Genomic DNA, 19,482 nt, shown 5'->3' on the forward strand with positions numbered 1-19,482 from the left:
AGAAAAATGGTAAGAACAAAATTGTTCATCAGTCCTTGGTGTGATGCAAACTGATACTGGAGAACTACATTTTAAACCAACTGATCAAATATGACAGCAAAAGGCAACGGTTTCTCCTTAGAAGAATTAAAATATTTCATCAGTCTGCAATTACATAATAGCCAGCACTCTGGAAAGGCACGCAGAGGGAAGCATTCCCTCCTGCACAGTGAAGCTCAGCACAGCAGTGCTGTGAACAGCCCAGCCCCAGGAGCTGCACTCCCTACCTGAAACAGGCAGAGCAAGCACCAACACCAAATCCAAAGTGCTCCAGCAGAGCAAGGAACTGTTCTGCAGTGAGGCAGCTTTGCTTGCTCCTGTGCCCACTTTAAAAATAACTCCAGTAATAACTGTAAATACTTCTGCATTAGTCTGTCCCTGATACATGCCCCTGAAAATCTTAGTAAAGGTTTGCTTTGTGATTTCCTTACTCAGTCATAGGTTTTCAGTCTCCTCCTTCAAAGCAAATTAAGAATAGTTACCTAGAACATTCATACCAGAATTTAGTTTTCTTCCATTGCTGCCACTGGATCTTTAATTTAGATATTTAAAATCTTGTTAGATGGGCTTTGAGCAGTGCTAAATTCCTCTTTCCTGATGATTTTACACACTTTTCTCCCAGGAAAAGGCAGTAACCAGACCCATCCTTATCTTATACTTGCTCAGGACTGAGGCAGCAGCAGTGATGCTGAATATCTGAGCTCTGCTATTTCACTAGGACAGCAATTTCTTGGACTGCTCAGTAACACACAAGCCAGCTGAGGAACAGACAGGTGAAGGAGGTAATACAGACACCTGGATGCAACTTCATGGTTTCTTCTCCTCATACTTCACACTTCAGAATTAAACTATGAACTTACCCAACAGCCGTGGCACTAGTGAATATCTGCCAGCCTCAAGACACAAGGTACGAGAGCAGATCCATCTTCCACAGGACAACAGAAAAGCTAATTAGCATTCTCACTTGAGATTTTGCAAGTGAGCTGTCCTAGCAAATGAGCCAGATGAAAAGCATCACCAAACTCTTCATACTTCGCTGTGAAGCTGATAACCACATTAGATAACATATCATCTCAGCAAACCAGCTGCTGATGCTTTCAAATGTGGAAAATAAATTAAGAAAAAGAAACAAAGAGCACTGGCTGTAGCCTCTCTTCCATATATCTTATCATCCCCTTACAGGTTAATTAAAAGCCATCCAAAGACAGGGGTAAACCAACCCAGGCTCCAGTGTGATTGTTTCATCTTCCCCCACTTAAAAGAGTACCTACAGGACCAAACCCTAATTTAAGGTTCTTGTTTTGGTAACATTAGGCATCTCAAAAGGTTTCCATCTCTTATGACTTCAGAATTCTTCAAGCCACCTTCTCATGATTTTAGGCTGTAACACTTTCTCCCTTTCCCACCTAAATTTATTTCTAAGCTTCCCCCTTCGCAGTCTCAACTCTAGATAAACTCGGTGTGAGAACTCAAGTCACAGAAGGCTCCTGTCCCTACACATTCCCTCATGTATTACACCAGATAAAGCATCACTGCTGCCACCAGTGAGTCCTCTCCTTTCTGTCCCAGCACAGGAGTTCTGGGAACATCCCAGCCAGAGGCAACAGCAGCACAGAGCAGAGACAGACAACTCTGTACTCTGCACCTGAGAAAGGAATCGAGCTCCAGACTCGCAGTGACACATGGACAAGTCTTGCATCTCAGCACTGCAATCACAACAGACACATCCCAGGTATGTCAGCAGCTCCCTTTCCGCATTCTAACCTGCTGAAGTTGAAGGTCACATTCCAACACACAAATAAAACTTGTTCAGTGAGAAGGAAAACTTAGAAATTTCTCAGAGGTTGAACGTTCTCTTTTTACAGAGCTATGTTTTGTGTCATAACCTGAAGCTTCATTAAATTCAATCCACATGTAGACATTTGTACTCAAAAAAACAGAAGAGACAAGACACCAGATAAAAAAGGCTTAAAATCCACTTTAATAATGCATTCCTGTAACATTCCTTGGACAAACTCAAACTTTTTAGTGGGACAATTACAGTTTGTGTTCAACCAGTTTACACTAAATGAAAAATCTTGTAGTACTTCTACACAAAAGACAGGCAAGGTTAGGATTATACAAACATTTTTTTCAGTTAAATCTTCAGCATGAGATACAGTATCTTTATCCAATAGATTGTACTTTACTACCAGTAAAAATAAAGAGATACAACACGTTATCAAAAAAATTCATCCGAACAAGAACCTCCCAGCCATTCAGGCTGCACGACTGTTAACTACTTCAAAGAAACAAATGGTCCAGGTAAAAAGAGTAACTAACAATATAGGAGGCAAAAAAAAAAAAAAAAAAGGAAAAAAAAAAAAAAGAAAAAAAACCAAAATCTCCCCCAATTCACTACATGACGGATCATTTGGAGCTATATAAATTTACAAAATCATGGGAGCTGCAAAGTACCCAAATGCTGCCCTAGTTCTCCAGAGACTCCCCTGTGCTCTTAAACAAGGTACACTACACTATAAAAATGCCAAGACATACTGAAACTTTACCTAATTTAGTCTCATGATATCAGCTGCAAATAGGAAACCTGGAATGGTCAAGGCATTAGGGTCCTTGCAAGATTTTACCATTACTGAACCACGGCAGCCTCCCAGAATCCATTTTTCACTTTGAAATTAGGAATGCACCACATGAAATTTTTCTAAAACCTTTACCAGTGAGACTGCACTCCCCTTGTCCTAGAGTGGCTTTACCAAAACAGGCCCTAATGAACTACCTTCAAAATGTGCCCTCCCTCCCCCCACGTTGAACCCTGTGTGGCCTGCCAAGATTTCTTTCTTTGGGGCGTGTACAGGGGATAGCTTAATGCTGTTAGTATCTGCGACGCTTGTTAGGGCCAAAATCGCCCCCTGGGTTTCCTCTGTTGAAGGCAGGCGGGGCCCCTCCCATCGCTCCAAGGCCTTCCATGGCTCCACCCTGGCCGAAGCGGTCTGGAGGTGGTGGTGGAGTCTTGGAACCAGGACAAGTGCAGAAGAGGCAGGAAGAAAAAACAGGGAAGAACAAAGGGCAGTTAAAAGCCATTGGAGTTGATTTAAATTCTACCAGGATTCCACAATTCCAGCTGACATCACTGCAAACCTTCACCCTACCAAACACATCCCCATTGTCCGAAACCTGGACTGACAGGACCATTGCATAACAAAGTCCCTTTCCCCACACAACCTGCAGTCAGGCATACTGGGATTGTGTGCATCACCTCTCCGATCATGGCCCTGCCCTGGAGCAGGTGAGCCATCTAAACTCACCTTCCCTTTCCCCTCCTGGCTTCATCTTCCCCCTTAATTTCTGTGTGTAGTGCACATTGCCTTAACCTCAGCTGCTTTGCCGTCCCTACCACTTAGATACAAAAGCTTTTAGATCAATAAAACTGTTCTTTATGATAAAAAAATAAAAAAAATCTGTGTCATAGCAGTCACGACAGAGTAGGAATGTTTGCAGGAAAACTGTTTATTAGACCAGTTTATAAAAAACCACTGAAAGAAGACGAACTTTCAGGACAAGTTTTACTATAACAGCTGCTGTTTCTGCTGGTGATTGGAAGTGCTGACACTGTGGGAGAACCAATCCTCTGTGTGACAGAGAGGAATGACAGATGCCACAAAAGCCAGAGTCTATTGCAAAGCCCTGCAGTAAAGTTTAGAACTAAATCAAATACAAAAATTTTAAAAAGTCAAACAAATATGCACGAACTCCACTGATTCTCTGCTCCTGACCTCCTAAGCAAATTTGCTGAACTCATTCTGGCTTATGAGAACAGGAGATAACTGTTTTCAGAACTGGTGATGAACAGAACACTCCTGAAAGCTTGGCTTTGTGCCTGCAAGAATCTACTCTCAAAATCCTCTCAATCTAACCAAGTGCTTCCCATTAGGTCATTTAAAAACAACCATCTATTATTGCTAAGATCTTTCCAACAAGCATTTAGCACTAGCTCTCTTGGAAGTAAATTAAGCAGTTATTAGACTTGGCTCCATCTCCTGAAAATTATCAGCTAGTATCAAGGCAAGATTAACTTCTAAAGATTCCAATAGGACTGAAGCAACAGGTCTGGGTAGACAAAGAAGCTTCAACTTCAGCAGCTAGTGCTTAATACTGGAAACAACATAATCTGCATTTTAAAGGTGTGCACAAAAAGCAGATGGAGATACACTACCATTCCCATGGCTCCATCAGGGATCATAGCTCCAGGACCAGCAGCAGGAGGTGCAGGAGCTGGGACATTGGTACCACCCATGGCTCCTCTATTGTTCATGCCAATGGTACCTGGAAAAGGAAACTGAGGAATAATCCTGGCACACACACACACACACACAGGGTGACAGGGTCTGCTCCTCCCCCCAGAGCCACAAAACACTGTTCCATGCAGGGACAATGTTGTGTTGTGGGGCAAGACACAGGATAGAGCCCCAGTCTATTAACCAGTTCTGCACTATCAGGTGAAGACCAACTGATTTTGTTTGCCTGTCACATGAATACTTCCTCTTACCAGCCTGGGAGATTACTCTGACTGAGTTTCTAAACAAGAAGCCAATAAAATGAGATCACTGGGAAAAAAGTGCCAATTCTGTAAGAGAGGAAATGAATATGCACAGGAACAAAGAATACTCTTACCTCCCATGCCCATCTGTCCCATTCGCATGTCTGGTGGCTCCCTCTGGAAAGACAGACACTCATTTCAACTGATTATCAGGCTTTAAAAAATGTAATTATACAAATTCAATGAGTTCTGAGGATTTACTACTGAACAATGTGTAAAAAAATAATTCCCAAGGTAAATTTCAAAGAAAGGCAGGAGCAGCCTTCATATGATAGCTGAATGAACAGGTCTTATTTTAAATATCTCATTATAAAAGGTTGTTTTTCAGAATTATCATAAAACATCCAGCAGCAAAGCTGCACACGCAGACTTTAGCAAAGACATCTTGATGGAAATGCGTGCTGAGCAGTAGTAACACATTAGATAGAATTAGTTTTGCTACTGCCTCAGCATAGCTAAGGAGCTTTCCCTGTTGAAAGGAATGCAAGCTTACATAAAGATACAGTACTGGGTCACTTGCATTAAAATACCATTTAGTGAGCTCCATTTTTCTTTTATTAAGCAAGCATCAGAAACACCTATCACAGATTTCTCTCACTGCAAAAACCAGGAGCACCTCCTCACCTCAGTGAGGGCACTACTTTTTTCACAGTGCTAAGTGAAGACAACTTCCACTTCACCTGTAGCTTCAGTGCCATTATTTATCATATGAAGGCAGTATTATTTGTAGGAATCAGGATATCAGCTGCACAAGGAGAATATTCCCACATTTGGCTCCCATGCTATTGGTCCTTTGGTTTGACACACGTTTAGTTATTTTGCCTAGGGGCCAAGTTTCACTAGTAAGCTTTAAACACTTATTGCCAGCTGTATCAATGCCATTTTACCACCTGAACAGCCTTATAGCTGCCTCCACAATAGAAAGTGGCTGAGACTGGAAAAAAATTGTAAGGTGTTTCTCCACAGAACTAGAGACACTGTTATTAAAATGCACGTTAGCACCAGGTTACACTACAAAAAAATACTTGACCAACTGAATTTCAAGCACAAGCATATACCATGCCTGTAACAATGCCTCCAGTTGGGATCATTTTATGATGACTAAGACAGACTACAAGCTAGAAATATTGCCAGTCATATAATCATAACAGGGTTCTGCTGTAGTGCTTTAGGACTCTGTGTGTGTTGCTGTTAGAATTGAGTTAGTCAGCATACATTTTTCTGTACAGCAATACAGCTACAGAGGGTCCTACACGAAGAGCAGCGGAACAGAACTGGGGGATTTATAGTTTCCAGGCTAAACTGTATTAAGATTTAGAGGGAGTCAATAATTTAGGGTAGAATGCACTACTGCTGTACAGTCCTCCAGCCAAGTTGAAAATTGACAGAAAGCTGTGCTGTGGAAGGGAAAAATCTACTGTGAGTGTACAGATGTAATGGAAACGTAGAAGCACTCGTACCGCATCAGCAAAATTCCCTTTAAAGCCTTCCTGCTGGCGTCTCATCATCTCTTCTTGCTGCCTCCTCATTTCCTCCTCACGGCGTCTGCGTTCCTCCTCTTGCCTGTGAAGGAAGTCCAAGGATGCTCAGCACAACAAACACCAACCACTTGCATCACTGTGTTGCAGTGCTGCCTCATGGAACTTCATTGGAAACTTTACACTTCAAACTTTCAGTTTAAAGGAGCTCATTAAAAAAAAAAAAGCACCTGTGTGTGTGTATCTCATGAGGAGCAGCTGAAGGAACTGGGGAGGCTCAGCCTGGAGAAAAGGAGGCTCAAGAGGGACATTATCACTCTCTACAGCTCTCTGACAGGAGGGTGGAGCCAGGTGGGAGTCAGTCTCTTCTCCCAGGTAACAAGTGACACAACAAGAGGAAACGCCCTCAAGTTACACCAAGGAAAATTTAGATTTGGTATCAGGGAAAATTTCTTCACCAAAAGGGTTACAAAGCATTGGCAAAGGCTGCCCAGAAAGTGGTGGAGTCACTAACCCTGGAATGATTTAAAGGATGTGTAGATGTGGTGCTTAGGGACATGGTGGGCTCGGCAGTGTTCCATTTACAGCTGAACTCACTGATCCTTGAAGTATTTTCCAACCCTATGCACACAGCATCTCCCAAATGCATGCTGACTACATGCAATATCATGTATCAAGCCTGAAAGCTCTGAAACCCCTTCTATTACAAACCTTCTGATAATCCTCCTGGAGCTTCTCAGAATGACCCCAAGACAAGGAAGTGCCACAACGGAGAGAGAAATCTCTGAGACTAAGTTACCCCTCAAATGAAAACAAAGATGCTTGAATGGGATTTCCCAATCTGCAGAACTGAAGTCACTAAATCACAGAAGAGATTCTGATTTTTCTATCTGCCTCATAAAGGAGCTTAACTGAGACACAGAAATGTGAAGAAACAAATACTAACCAATGGAAGAAACTCCTAACTCTTTCATTTTAAACCAAATGTACACTCTTTCCTATGAACAAAAAAATCCCAAAGTAACAGCCATACTTGAGGTAGTAATTAAATTGTCACAATGAACAATTAGGTGCAGTGAAGAGATATTGTGCTGTGAATTCACAGGAGTTCTGTGCTATGGATTCACAGCATTTTACAACTTGCCCCCTTACCTGAGTTCCAACTGTTTACGTTTCTGTACTTCTTGGTTATGCAACTCCTCCATTCTCCTCAGCTCCTCCTGGCGTCTCATTAAATCTGTGTAACACAACAGTAAAACACACAATCAGACCCATCTCCCATGTTACCTCTTAGGAATTCCTGAACGAATTCACAACCCCCTGCAGCTCCAGTCTGGGGCAGAGGGGCTGGAAAGTGCCTGGTGGGAAAGGCCCTTGGGGTGCTGGGCAACAGCAGCTCAACATGAGCCAGGTGTGCCCAGGTGGGCAGGAGGCCAAGGGCACCTGGCCTGTCCCAGCCATGGGGTGGCCAGCAGGACCAGGACAGTGACATCCCCCTGACTGGGAGGCCACTCCCCAAATCCTGTGTCCAAAAAAGGGAATGGAGCTGGGGAAGGGTCTGGGGCACAAGTCAGATGAGGAGCAGCTGAGGAGGCTCAGCCTGGAGAAAAGAAGGCTTGAGGATACTCAACTGCTCAACAAGTACCTGAAAAGAGGTTAATGGTTGGATTTGCTGATATTTTCCACCTAAACAATTCTAAGGTTCCATTTATTTGCTGCTATCATGCCTGGTTACATGACAAGCAACCACCACAGCTCCCCTTCAGTGGTCTCTAGCCAGTCTATTGAGCCACCCACTCCTAGATGGTGCAGGGCCCTGCTCCCATCCTGCATTTCTCGGACTGATACCTTGCCGCATGAGCATCACTTGGTGCTCATGGCGAGCTGCTTCCATTTCCATTTCCAGCTTCTCTCGAGCTTCCTTGATGTTGCGATCTACTTGTTCCTGCTGCTGCTTCTCCATTTCTATCAAAGCCTTCCAACGCATGGCATATTCATATTCAAAGCTGCCAGGCTGTGCAAACCGAGGAGGCTGCTCACGCTCCCTGTCAAACAATGAAGAGCTAGTGAATGCTTCAGGAGAGCAAGGAGGAACCAAGAAAACTCCCTGTGACAAATGCAATAGTAGGCCCTTTTAATAGTTAACTGTGCCTGAGACACCAGTTTGTCTGCTCCTCAGGCATAATTTTGTTCCTGCATGGAAGCTGTCTTCCTCCATAACAAGCAATGACAGTGCTTTCATAAGACACCAAGAGATTCTGGTAAAGAGATTTAGAAATACCCTTGTAAGCAACAGCCCTTGCTCCTGCTGCACATCTTATGGACAGATGCACTCCAGAAACAAATACTGACCAAATGTGCATGTTATTTTCGCTCAGCACCTGTAGAATAGGACTATTCCTAATTCCACCTCCTGAAGTTCTAATCTTCCTTACTTGAGAAATTCATGAGCTCACATGGTTTGCTAATGCAAATTGCTCAGATCACAGGATTCCTACCTATACTGGGAAGCCTTTGATGACTCTGGTCTTATACCTGGATAGCTCTACAATTTCCAAAGGCTAGTCACACAATTCCTTAAATTTCTGTTGTAGGTTCAAGTGTTTCCTACATAGACTTTCTGTATTACCTCCCAAGGAATCTCATATCACCTGTGTTATCTCAAATTGACCCCATTTTTTATTCCAACAACTGAAATGAACTTATAAGAAGTACGGGAAGGCTGCCAGTCTTAGCCAGCAGGGTAGATTCCAAATCACTCTTTTCTTTCAGCCAATCATGGCAAGAGAACAGTGAATGCTTCCAGAGTCAGGTCACATTTATGGAAAAAAAGAAAGACCTGATGAGCCACCCTTCTAAGACTAAGGCACTCTCCTCTCCTGTTGCATGTCTGGCACATACTTGTGATATTGCTGGTTTTTGATGACTAGTTTCTCTGGTAAACCCTCCTCATCATCATACTGATCCATGGGCTCCACAGTGACAGGACGAGGGAATCTGTAAAGAAAAAGTGAGGTGCTTTCAAGAAAATTCAAGAAAAAGCTTGCAGTTTTGGAAAGCACAACTTACAATGCTTTTAGCACTGCCCAAATAAACTCAAGAGCAGCTGGGGATCTCAGCCAAAACGAAACCAGAAATCACTGTGAACACTCATTTTTCTTTTTTTCTAGGATAGGAGTGTATCTGTTAAACCAAATGCTTGTTTAATCCAAAACTGTACTGCAAGAATAATATTTGTAGTTACTTGGTTCAAATTAACAGCCTAAGTGGAATCCTGACACGCTCCAGTAGGACCTATGCACCATGAAGTCTTGTCTCTAGAGTGGCACCAGTCCATCTGCACCCTTTTATGGCTGTTTAAAGCAAAGAGTCACTACACCACACCTCACTGGAGGCTCTGCCATCCAGTTACACTCTCCGGGTGAGGCCACCATGTGCTACAGTTGCTTGGCAACAGTGCTCCAGGAAGGTCCACTGGGCCCTCCTCTGAATTGCCACCCCCCAGGGAATCCCACTGGCACACTTCACAACAGACACTGCAGATGTGTGCTTCTGTCTTCTTGGCTTCTGCATGAGGAGGAAAGTATTGCCGTGGTGTCTGAATCAGCTCCCCACACTGCTCGTCCTCAGCACAAAGCAGCACCCCAGCTTCCCATGAGCTCCTCAGTCCCATGTGCCAGGGCTGGGGAAATGAAGAGAGATGATCCTGTTGTGCCAAGTGGCAATGGGTACCCAGGCTCCAGCAGGAAAGCAGGATATGGAAGGCTAAAACCCTTTTCCAAGATCCATAATACAGCTTTTCACTTTCGTGTGACATACTCCGTTATTAATAATCTTATTTTCTAACACAAACCAATTTCAAACTGTTTATGTAGCTTTCTTGTCTTGAACTAGGACAAACCAGAACAGGTTTAATCAAAACCAAACCATAACTAGAAAGGAACAACAGACTTGCTTGTGGTCTTAGGTATCAAAACCTAATGTACTGATAGCTTTAAAGAGACTGAATGTTCACCTTAGTTATGCATTGATAGTGATTAGTTTTGCACGATCACTTAAAAAAAAACCTGTTTTCATGGTTCTTTCAGGTAAATACTTCTGAATCAGCAAAAGCTCCCTAAAGGTAATCCTCCTCTAGGGTACTACTCACTATGCTCCTTATCCTCAAGGAGTGCCAGAGAAAAACCAGGTATTAAAAAAGAAATAAGCAAAACCTGCTTTTTGAAACTAAATGTGCCTGTGTATAGCTGTGCCACTGCAGATGCACAGGAGGTGAGAAGCACAAAACTTAAAAAAAATACTTTAAAAATGAGCAATATAGCCCCATTTCAGAAAGTGGTCTAGTCATAAATTCTAGGAGTGTAATACAAAATAGAGTAATTTTTTTCCATTAGATAATAAATGGTTTCCTCTTAAGAGACCAATAAACTGCTTTGTGGAATGCAGCTGAATTGGCCATTTGCTTGAGCAAGTTCACGTAATTATAAAAGAACATGCTTTTCTGCTTTATTACATTCAAGCACAGGAAAAACAGTTTATTATGATGAAAACTTCAAACAACCCAATCTACCTGAGCAGCCTCTCCAACAGATCCCATGCCCACAGTGGCATTCCACCCCAGCAGTGCATGCTCTAAGTGGAATCCTATCCCAAGACTCTCCTCTTTAGTGACCCAGACTGTAAAATTAAAACACCTTCACTTTGTTTCCAAACAAGTTATATAGATGATCTCTGAAACAGATCCTGCTCTTAAAGGCTGCTTTACTTATCCTAAGGTTATTTTTTGGAGAAAGAGTTATCTGGAAGTTTTATGCACTTACTCCACTAGCAGCTTCCCAGGAGAAAGTTTTCAGACCTGAGCTTCAGCACAAACTGTCTCTTGTTGGAAAGCTAAATAAAATTCTCCCCAGGCCAATCCCCCACCACCTCATCCCCCATCTGTCCCATTGTGCTGTTAAGAACCAGCATTCCCCAATAAAAGCCACCCAACCTGCACATGCCAGCAGAGCCCCTCTCCCCATCCACACTTACGTAGTTAGCAGGAAAGACCCATCACTACATCTATCCAGCGCCTTCCTAGCAGCAGGCTTTCCTGAGAACTCCACAATGCCTTTCCCAGAGGATCGTCCTCTGTCATCCACAATAACCACAGCCCTTTCCACCTGGCCAAACACTGAGAAGGCTTCCTCCAGGAGCTCATTGGACACAAACTGAGGCAGGTTCCTGACTGTCAGCGAGGCGCTGTGGCAGGCAAAGCGCACTCGGAGCTGCTTCCCACGAAGAGGCATGTTGTCCAGCTCCACCTTGGCAATCTCTGCCAGAGTGCGAGTTTCCTGCAGATAAAAAACAGCCACCATTATAACTCCCAGTAAGGATTAAACACGAGCTTATTTCTCCCTAACCAATACTCCTGAGAGAAATAAATGATTCTCCCACAGCTTGGTAAGAAGTGTGCCAAAAAACCACAGCTATTTCTTATCGTGAATGACTGAACAGCCAGAGTTTGGGGGCAAGGAGGGCGAGAAATGTACAACAAATACCTAAGTTTAGTCCAATGGGTAGTATGAACTATGTAAACAATGAAATTCTCATTATCACACATAACTATATTAAAGCTACAAAACACCTTTTTTATAAAAACAAATGCATTTAAAAAATATAATAAAAACTCATCTATTAACCAAGTCTGATAAGGAAATGCTGATAGTATGACAATCCATGAAAGACCTTCTATGCCACTTTTACATCTTCCCACTCATTTAAGTCACTACTCAGCAGCTGCAACACATGAAAGCAGCTCAGACATGGGTGTAGGAACCTCATCCACTCACCTCAGGACTTTCAGAAAGGTGGTGCATGAGCCACAGAAATCTGAGATCTACTCTATAGTGGTAGCTACTTCCCTTCCAGACACACTTCAGCATGATCATCTAGAGAACCCCTACCTCAAGTGAATCAATCATGCCAGAAATACTGCATGACAAACTATGCCCATAGGAATTTCATATTCCAGATATAGATAATTTCACTTTGTCTATGAGATCATCACATTCATGTAGGGTTTTTTCCTGCCTTTTATCAGCTGATTTCAGAACAAATTTATCAGATCTCTCCTAACTCCTGCCACAAGCTGCCTAAATTCACTTTTTTTTCATAACAAGCTCTAGACAAACCCACTTGGAAGCTAATCCCATATTGCAGGTTACTAACATCATCAGTAGGTTTAAACAGCAAGACATCTGAACATCTACTACTTTCAACCAGCAATACTGCTCCAGTGTGAGGCACCACCACAAAAAACTCCCCAAAGGTGCCAAGTCACTCACCAGCCTGATAAAACCAAAGCCTTTGTCCTTGTGTATGAAGACTTCCCCTGCCTTGCCATACTTCTCAAACAACTTTCTCATCTCTTCCTCTGTGATATCTGGGGGCAGATTCCCCACAAAGAGGCGGCTTCTTTGGGTGAAGGTCTTTTCACCAGGTTTCCGGAAATTCTTCAGGTCAATAGTCAGGCCTTCATCTGAGGGGAATAAGGTACACAGCTGCTCTACAGTTGGGGGGATAAATTTTATTAGGTTTCATCAAGTGACCACAGTGACACAGGATAATACAGATAACACCATGGTTCATTTTAGTCTTAAACATCTCCAGCCATCCCTTCAGCAACAAGGGGGTCTTATTTCAGAATGGCCCCACAGTTTTTTTAAAGAAAATTGAACCTCAGTGCTCAGTAACACCAGTGAATGACAGTCTAGAACTGGAGAAAACAACACGCTGCAGCTTGAAATAACATCAGATATTTCACTCAAACTTTTTGAGATCTGGTCAAGATAAGTGGCCCACAAAAAAAAAAAAAAATCAACAGTAGTCACAACACAGGAATTTGCTTGTACAAAACAAATAATTACAGAAAAGCCACAGTTTAGCCAGAAAATAGATTTTTACTCAAAATCACACCAAAACAACTCCAGATGTCTAGAAAAAATGAAAACAAGAGGAAATTTTGTTCAAACAGGTAACTTTCAGATAGCTGTCATTCCATGAGATGGGTTCCAGAGTATGGGTCTCTAAGCTGAAGAGAAGGCTGGAATAGTGAAAATAGTGGGGAGAAATACCAACCCAAAACTCAAAAAACACCCCACTCCAAAAACCAGCCATATAGGTGAGCCCTCAAAAAATTTACAAGATTAATTACAAAAAACCCCAAAACACCAAAACCACATCCTATTCAGTAAGTTATCCTAGAAGGGATTTTTAAAGTTGGAAAAGATCTCAGAGATCAAGTCCAAGGTTAAAATACTTTCTGAGCTATCCAACAGAAATAAACATAAACAGTAACATTCTCAAATCCCCACAGGAATATACAATCTTAAATCTTAGCATCACTTTATCATCCTGTGCCCCATTTTCTTAAACACATGTGGAACTTCAGCCCACAGGACTACAGGGCACAGAAAGCAACTCCTTTGCCTTGCAGAGGACACAAGTAACGGTCACACATGAAACAAACTGTGAACATTAATGGCTTGATTCCAGATTCCAGCTACAAGGCAGGGCACTAAATGAGAAAGACTGTCCATGCAAAGACAATGCATGCAAGAGACTGCAAGGAGTAAGGAGTAAGCACACCTCCATGGCTAACACTAAATAACCAGACTGAGAGCGTGCCCAGAGAAGAGCAGTGAGAGTAAATTATCTACTTCACACAGCAAAGGTACAGGAGTGAAGTGTTTTGCCTTGTTCACAGCATTACCATGAGTATTTCGGGATCAAGTAGAAGGCCTGTGGATACAACAGGAGGCACTTGGAACAGAGTTACACTCAGGGGTACACAGAGTACCACTGTTCTGCCTCAGGAGATCCATGCAAAGGAGTGAGACACAGCCACTCACTGCAAGCTGATCCCTGGGGGAATTCCCCAGTACAGCTGTACTGTTATTGTTTCCAACCTGACTGGAAACTGCTGCTCTGCCACCCTTGTCAGTTATTGTCTGGGAACTGATAAAGAGCCTGTTCAACTCAGCTGCCTAATAAAAACATGCAGGTTTTTTACCAGCCCAGGATCTTTGACACAAAAAAAACCCCACCTGGAGGAGTCACACTAAGCACACAGGTGACTTCTACAAGCTTTTGAACAGCCAAAGTGTCCAAACTTAAAAAAGAAAAATCCACGTCTAATAAAACTAAAGCACTTTCTCCCCTCTAAAAAATGCTAACGGTGATGTCTCCCCACCATATTTCTAAACTATCAGGTTAGATCAGTTCAGGCCCCTGAAGCCATTAACACATCCTGTCCCAGCTCACAAGGGAGCATCAGTCCACACCGACCAGGAAAACCTGGAAACCTGCTGGAGCAGAACAACTTTCATCAAAGTCAACTCGCATTAAATACTAAGGAAAGCCTCCTGGTTCCTCATAAAAAAATCCAGTTTTAAGAGGTGCCTGCAGAGCACGGTAACAACTCCTCACTACAACATAATCTTAACTGAGAGCAAAGCTACTTCTGTATAATCTAATAATTGCTCTAGCAATCGAGCTTCTTAAGGTTCTAGTTTCCTAAGAAAACCTGTATTGAGAAGTCATCTGTTATGCCCGGAAGGAAAACAGGAACCAGACAATGAAAGAAAAAGCTTGTTATACACTGTCAAGAACACACTGACTTCCAACTGTAAGTGGTCTTTTCCTGAAATCTTGAGGCAGAGACAGAACCTCTATATCGCTGCACTGGTTCTGGGAACGCAAGAAACTTACGAACACAAAAAACTAACAAGCAAACACCACAGTAGTCATGTGTACTTTCGAGCGTACTGAGCAAAACCAAAAGAAAACCCACAAATACAACCCAGGCTCAATTAAAACCGTGGTTTCCAACAACGGGAAAAACCTGATATAGCAGGAGATGCTGCAGGCTGCTTAGGAATCTAAGGATTTATTGTTTTAACGTGGAAAACCGGGTTCCTTTTGTTCCTGCCGAGACCTGTTGCACCCCCGAGGGCCGCAGCTAACCCGAGGTTTTTCGCTGCACCGAAGCTGTCGCTCAGCGCCTACCCAGAGCGGGGCCGGGCGGGCCCCCGCGGCGGGCCCGGGACTCACTCTGGCTGTTGGCCTGCTGCCCGTTCGCGGGGATGGACGGCGGCGGGTGCTGCTGGTGCTGCTTGCGCGGAGCGTGGTTCTGCTTCTCCATGTTGAAGCCCTTGTTGCCCTGCATCTTCCCCACCTAAAAGCGACACACGCACGGTCAGGAAGCGGCCCGCAGGTCGGCCCCGGGTGGCTCCCGCCGGCCCCGCGTGCAGGGGCGGGGCGGGCCGCGCAGGCCTCGCCGGGCCCCGCCACAACCCCGGCGGCGACGGAGCGGGGCCGAGCCGCGACCCTACCGCCCCCGCGACCTCACCTGGCGGCAACACCGGACAGGGATACGGACACCGGGACAAGCACCGGCCCCGGACACAGACACCGGGACGAATACGGGCACCGGGACCACGGCGGCCCTGAGAGGAGAGCGCGCGGCCGGAACTCGCGCAGCCTAACACGGCGCCCCTCTCCCTGAGCTCCTATTGGCTACCCGGCGCCCGCCGCCGCGCCGCTAATTGGCCAAGGCCGCCGTCAGTCACAGCGGCCGCCATAGCGGGGCGGGAGCAGCTGGCCGTGCTCGCATCCCATTGGTAAAAGGAGCTTCAGCGCGCGCTGCCAATCACGGCGGTGGCACCAAGCTTGGGTGAGAGGCGAGCGGGGGACAAAGGGAGCGCCGCGAGCGGCCCAGCGCGCGTCGCGCAGGCGCGGTGTGGGCGTGCGGGGGCCGCGCGCTTTTAAAGGGCCAGCGACGGCACCGAGCGCGTGCCGCCCCGCCGCGTCCCCGGGATGGCACCGGGGCGGTTCCGGGCTCGGCTTCTCCACCCCGGCCAGTGAGCACCGGAGTCTAGGCAGCGCCGGGGGGCTGGCGTGTGCTGATCCGGTCTCCTCCAGGTGCCTTCCAGCCCCGTACCCGCTCCTTGCCGGGTCCAGCCGCAGCCTCGTCGTCTAGACCGCGTTCCCCTCGCTGCCCCACTGAGGGGGGGAAGGCGGCTCGGTCCGGCTCGGCAGAAAGGTCCGGCCCTGCCATGCCCCTGGGAGCGCGATCGTATCCTCCCTCGGGCGGGTATCATTTCACCGCCTTGCAATAAAACCTTCCCGCCGCCTCCCCGGTGCAGGTGCTGCACGCCCGTGGCCAGCCCGCTCTCCCGGCGGGGGACCCCCGGGCGGCTCACAGCCCTTGCGGAGCGCCCGCTTTTCCCGCAGCTCCGCCGCCCGCTCCCGGCTGTGCCCCTGGGTTCTAGCCCACGCTTAGCCCCGGCACTCCTGTGTGCTCGCAGGCTGGGAAACCACGGGTTCCCGGGGGCGGGAGCGATGGGAGAGCCCCCCCAGTGGAGCGGAGCGGCCAGGAGCTGGATGCTGCCCCGCTGAGACGGAGGGGCCCGGGTTCCGCCGGCAGGGGAGCCCCCGGGTAGTGCGGGAGCACGGATGGAGGCACGAAGGGGTAGGGGCAACGAGGCCGGGTGGGTGCTGTCATGGCTGAGGAAGGGCGCCCCGGGCTCTGCGCGGTGGTGCGGGAGCGCAGCCCGGGCACGCCGGTGATATCCCGGGTGAAAGCGGGGCTGGGAATGGGGGGCGCCGGCCCAGGAGGTCCCTCCGGGGGGCGGTGCCGCGTCCCGGGCCCCCGCGCAAGCCCCGCCCGGCCGCGCTGTCACTCACCGCCCCGGGGAGACGCTCCAGCTTCGGGGAGGCGGTGGCGGCGCCCGGGCTCGGCCGGGTGGGTCCCCCCGCGTGCAGGTAGAGGCCGTGGCGGCGCGGCTGGACCGGACCCCCCGGGACGGCAGCGAGAGGGTTAAAGGGGGGGCGGGGAGCGGGGTGGCGAGCCCATTCCGTGCGATCCGCTCCGCGCTTTGCGGGTGGCCGCACGGGCACCGGCGGGAACCGAGGTGCCCCGTTTCGGCCCCCGCCCCCCGCCGTGCTCCCCCCCCGCAAGCCGCCGTGCCCCGCCAGACCGAGGCCGCCGCCCGCGCCCGGCTCCGTGCTGCCCGCCCGCCTGGACCCGCTCCTCCACGTAAATCCGCCCCAGGTTTTCCAGCCGCCCGTCGCGGTCCGGGCTGTCGCGCCGATCCCGCGCTCGGGTCTCCGCTCCGCGTTTCCGCGGCAGCCGCTCGCGAGCGAGTCTCGCGAGCCCAGGCCCCACCGCGGCCAATGAGAGCGCGTCCGTCGCTCCGCGCAGCCAATAGGGCCCCGCCGCCGCCCCCCCGTCGGGTTGCAGCGCGGTGAGGGCTCCGAGCGGCGCCTCCATTTAAAGGGGCCGCGACCCGAATCCGGGTTCTGGGTAGAGCGGGCGGTGCAGCACCGGGTGAGCCAGGTACGAGCGGTGGCGGTGGCGGGCGTGCCCCGGCGGTGTCCCGGGAGGTGCGGATGGTGCCGTGGGCCGATCCTGGGGCCCCGCGAGGAGGGGGCGGGGCGGGCGCGTGCGGCGCGGGTACGGGGGTGGGGGGGTGGGTGAGCCCCCTGGGGGGGAGGGGGCGCGCGCCTTGCGGGAGGGGGTGTGGCCGACGCCCCACGAAGGGGCGTGGCCGGTGCCCGTCTCCCCCTCCTTATGGCGGCCGCTTGGGGGCGCCCTGCGGCGGGTCCCGGGGCGCTGGAAGGGGGATCCCTGTGCGACCCTCGCCCCGCATGGGAGACATGCGCTGTGGGTCCCCCCGGGATGGATGGGGAGCCCTAGCCTGACTCTTATCCCGGTGCAGCTCCAGTCCAATGGAGACCCCAAAGCGACTTGCGCTGCGGTGCGGGGGAGGCGGTGGTCTCTGCAGCCCTCCCGCTATGGCTGGAGAACGCACTTGCCTGGCCCCCATCCCCGCCTCGATTCCATGGAGACCCCAGTGCGGCCTTCGTCTGGAGGGGGATGGTCTTTGGAGTCACCCGGGATGGATGGGGAACGCCATGTGACCCCCATCCCCGACCCGCTGCCCCCTGCAGTGGGGAGTTGATGTGACCCTTACGCCTTTTGGGGAGGGGTCTGAGCTCTAGGTTCCCCCGCTATGGCTAGGGAAGCCACCAGCCTGATCCTCATTCCCACCCTGCTTCCATGGAGACCCCAGCGAGAGCCTTGCCCCCGTTGTGGGAGGTGGTCTCTCGACCCCCCTGCAATGGATGGGAACCCCCATCCTGATCCCCATCCCTGGTGTGGGTTTGCAGAGGGAGGCGTGGGGGGCAGCCCTCAGGGGGACTGTGGCTGGCTGTGCCCCTCCAGCCGTGTCAGTGCCCAGGGTTCATGGCTCCTGGGAGGCCCTGGCTCAGCCCAGCGGGGCCTGTCCTTGCTGAGAGGCTGTGCTGAGTGAGCAGTGGCAGCAAACAGCCCTGGCACCCTCTGCCCCAAAGCTCTGCCCTGGCACCCGCCTGGCCTTGGCTCTCCCTGTGTCCCCTGGGGCTCACACAAGAACAAGGTCTGTGGGGTTCAGCAACTGCTGCTCTGTGAACTGCACACCTTTCTGACAGCCTTTCCCCAGTGCGTGGCAGAGTCTTGAGCCTCCTCAAGGCCTGGTGGGTGTGTGCATCCCTGGACACCATGTGCTGCTCTCGAGGATCGGGCCCCAAGAGAGAAAAGTGCAGCCCCACGGGGCTGAAGCTGCCTTGGGCCGCTGTGGGAGGCCCTGGTCTGCCGAAGCCTCCCCACGTGGGGATGTAGCTGTGGCCAACAAGGTGCCCTGAGGAGCATCACGTCCCTCCTGTGTGGTTTGTAGAGGTGAAGGCAGGCCTGGCGAGGCAGGCAGCTGGCTGTGCTGTGTGCCAGGTATGGGAAAAGGCCCTGGCAGTCAGATATGCTTGTGTGGGCAGAGGCAGCGCTGGACGTGGTCTGTGTCAGGTGATGGTGATGGGTAGGATTTTTAGCTGAGTGCTGAGGGCTGGTTCCTGAGGTCTCTTTTGATGAGGATGGGAGCTGCTTCATTTTTGCACTCCTCTTCTCCTGCTGTGCTTCCAGGTATGGCTTTTGTTCTAAGCTGTAACTTCTTTCCCTTTTATTATAGCTGCAATCCCCAAGAAAACTTTTAATCTGCATTTTCTCACCCAATCTTGCCTAGCCTGGGATCAAAGCTGGTGATAAGAGCATGGGCCTGTTGTTATTGTGAGCTCAACCTTATTAAAGGAATATCCAGAGTCTACAGAGCTGGAATGACTAACCTGAGCCTCACAGCTCCATAGTGCATATTTGCACAACCTCTTTTTCTCTCTGCACCAGCTCACATTCCTCTCACTGTGAGTGCCCTTGCTTTGGAAGATGACAGTGAGTAACACCAGATTCTTCCACATCTCTGGCAGCTAGAGCAAGGGCCCAGGGTGAGCCCATGACCT

The 19,482-nt window shown here is 48.7% G+C and overlaps 2 protein-coding genes across 7 annotated transcripts in view; one reads left to right on the plus strand and one right to left on the minus strand.

Moving 5' to 3' along the window:
- Positions 1 to 1,999: 1,999 nt before the first annotated feature.
- NONO (non-POU domain containing octamer binding) lies at positions 2,000 to 16,866 on the minus strand. Of its 6 annotated transcripts, none has more exons than XM_066333997.1 (11): positions 16,843 to 16,866; positions 15,163 to 15,331; positions 12,441 to 12,661; positions 11,146 to 11,447; positions 9,016 to 9,111; positions 7,963 to 8,159; positions 7,267 to 7,351; positions 6,097 to 6,199; positions 4,711 to 4,753; positions 4,253 to 4,362; positions 2,000 to 3,048 (listed from the first exon to the last, which is right to left on the minus strand). In XM_066333997.1, exons 2-11 carry the CDS (start codon positions 15,320 to 15,322, stop codon positions 2,911 to 2,913), a joined length of 1,455 nt encoding a protein of 484 aa, XP_066190094.1. In that variant the 5' UTR covers positions 15,323 to 15,331; positions 16,843 to 16,866; the 3' UTR covers positions 2,000 to 2,910. The 6 variants fall into 6 exon arrangements, with proteins under 6 accessions (XP_066190094.1, XP_066190098.1, XP_066190092.1 ...); XM_066334001.1 differs by having other exon boundaries at positions 15,208 to 15,331; positions 16,843 to 16,863; XM_066333995.1 differs by lacking the exon at positions 16,843 to 16,866 and adding an exon at positions 15,506 to 15,647.
- Positions 16,867 to 16,870: 4 nt separating this feature from the next.
- Positions 16,871 to 19,482, plus strand: part of ZMYM3 (zinc finger MYM-type containing 3) — a 33,223-nt gene continuing 30,611 nt past the window's right edge. The window contains exon 1 of the mRNA XM_066333990.1: positions 16,871 to 16,920. The gene's annotated coding sequence lies outside the window, so the exon portion shown is untranslated. The remainder of the gene's footprint in view (positions 16,921 to 19,482) is intronic.

Source organism: Sylvia atricapilla, chromosome 21, assembly GCF_009819655.1.
Source record: "Sylvia atricapilla isolate bSylAtr1 chromosome 21, bSylAtr1.pri, whole genome shotgun sequence".
Taxonomy (NCBI): Eukaryota; Metazoa; Chordata; class Aves; order Passeriformes; family Sylviidae; genus Sylvia; species Sylvia atricapilla.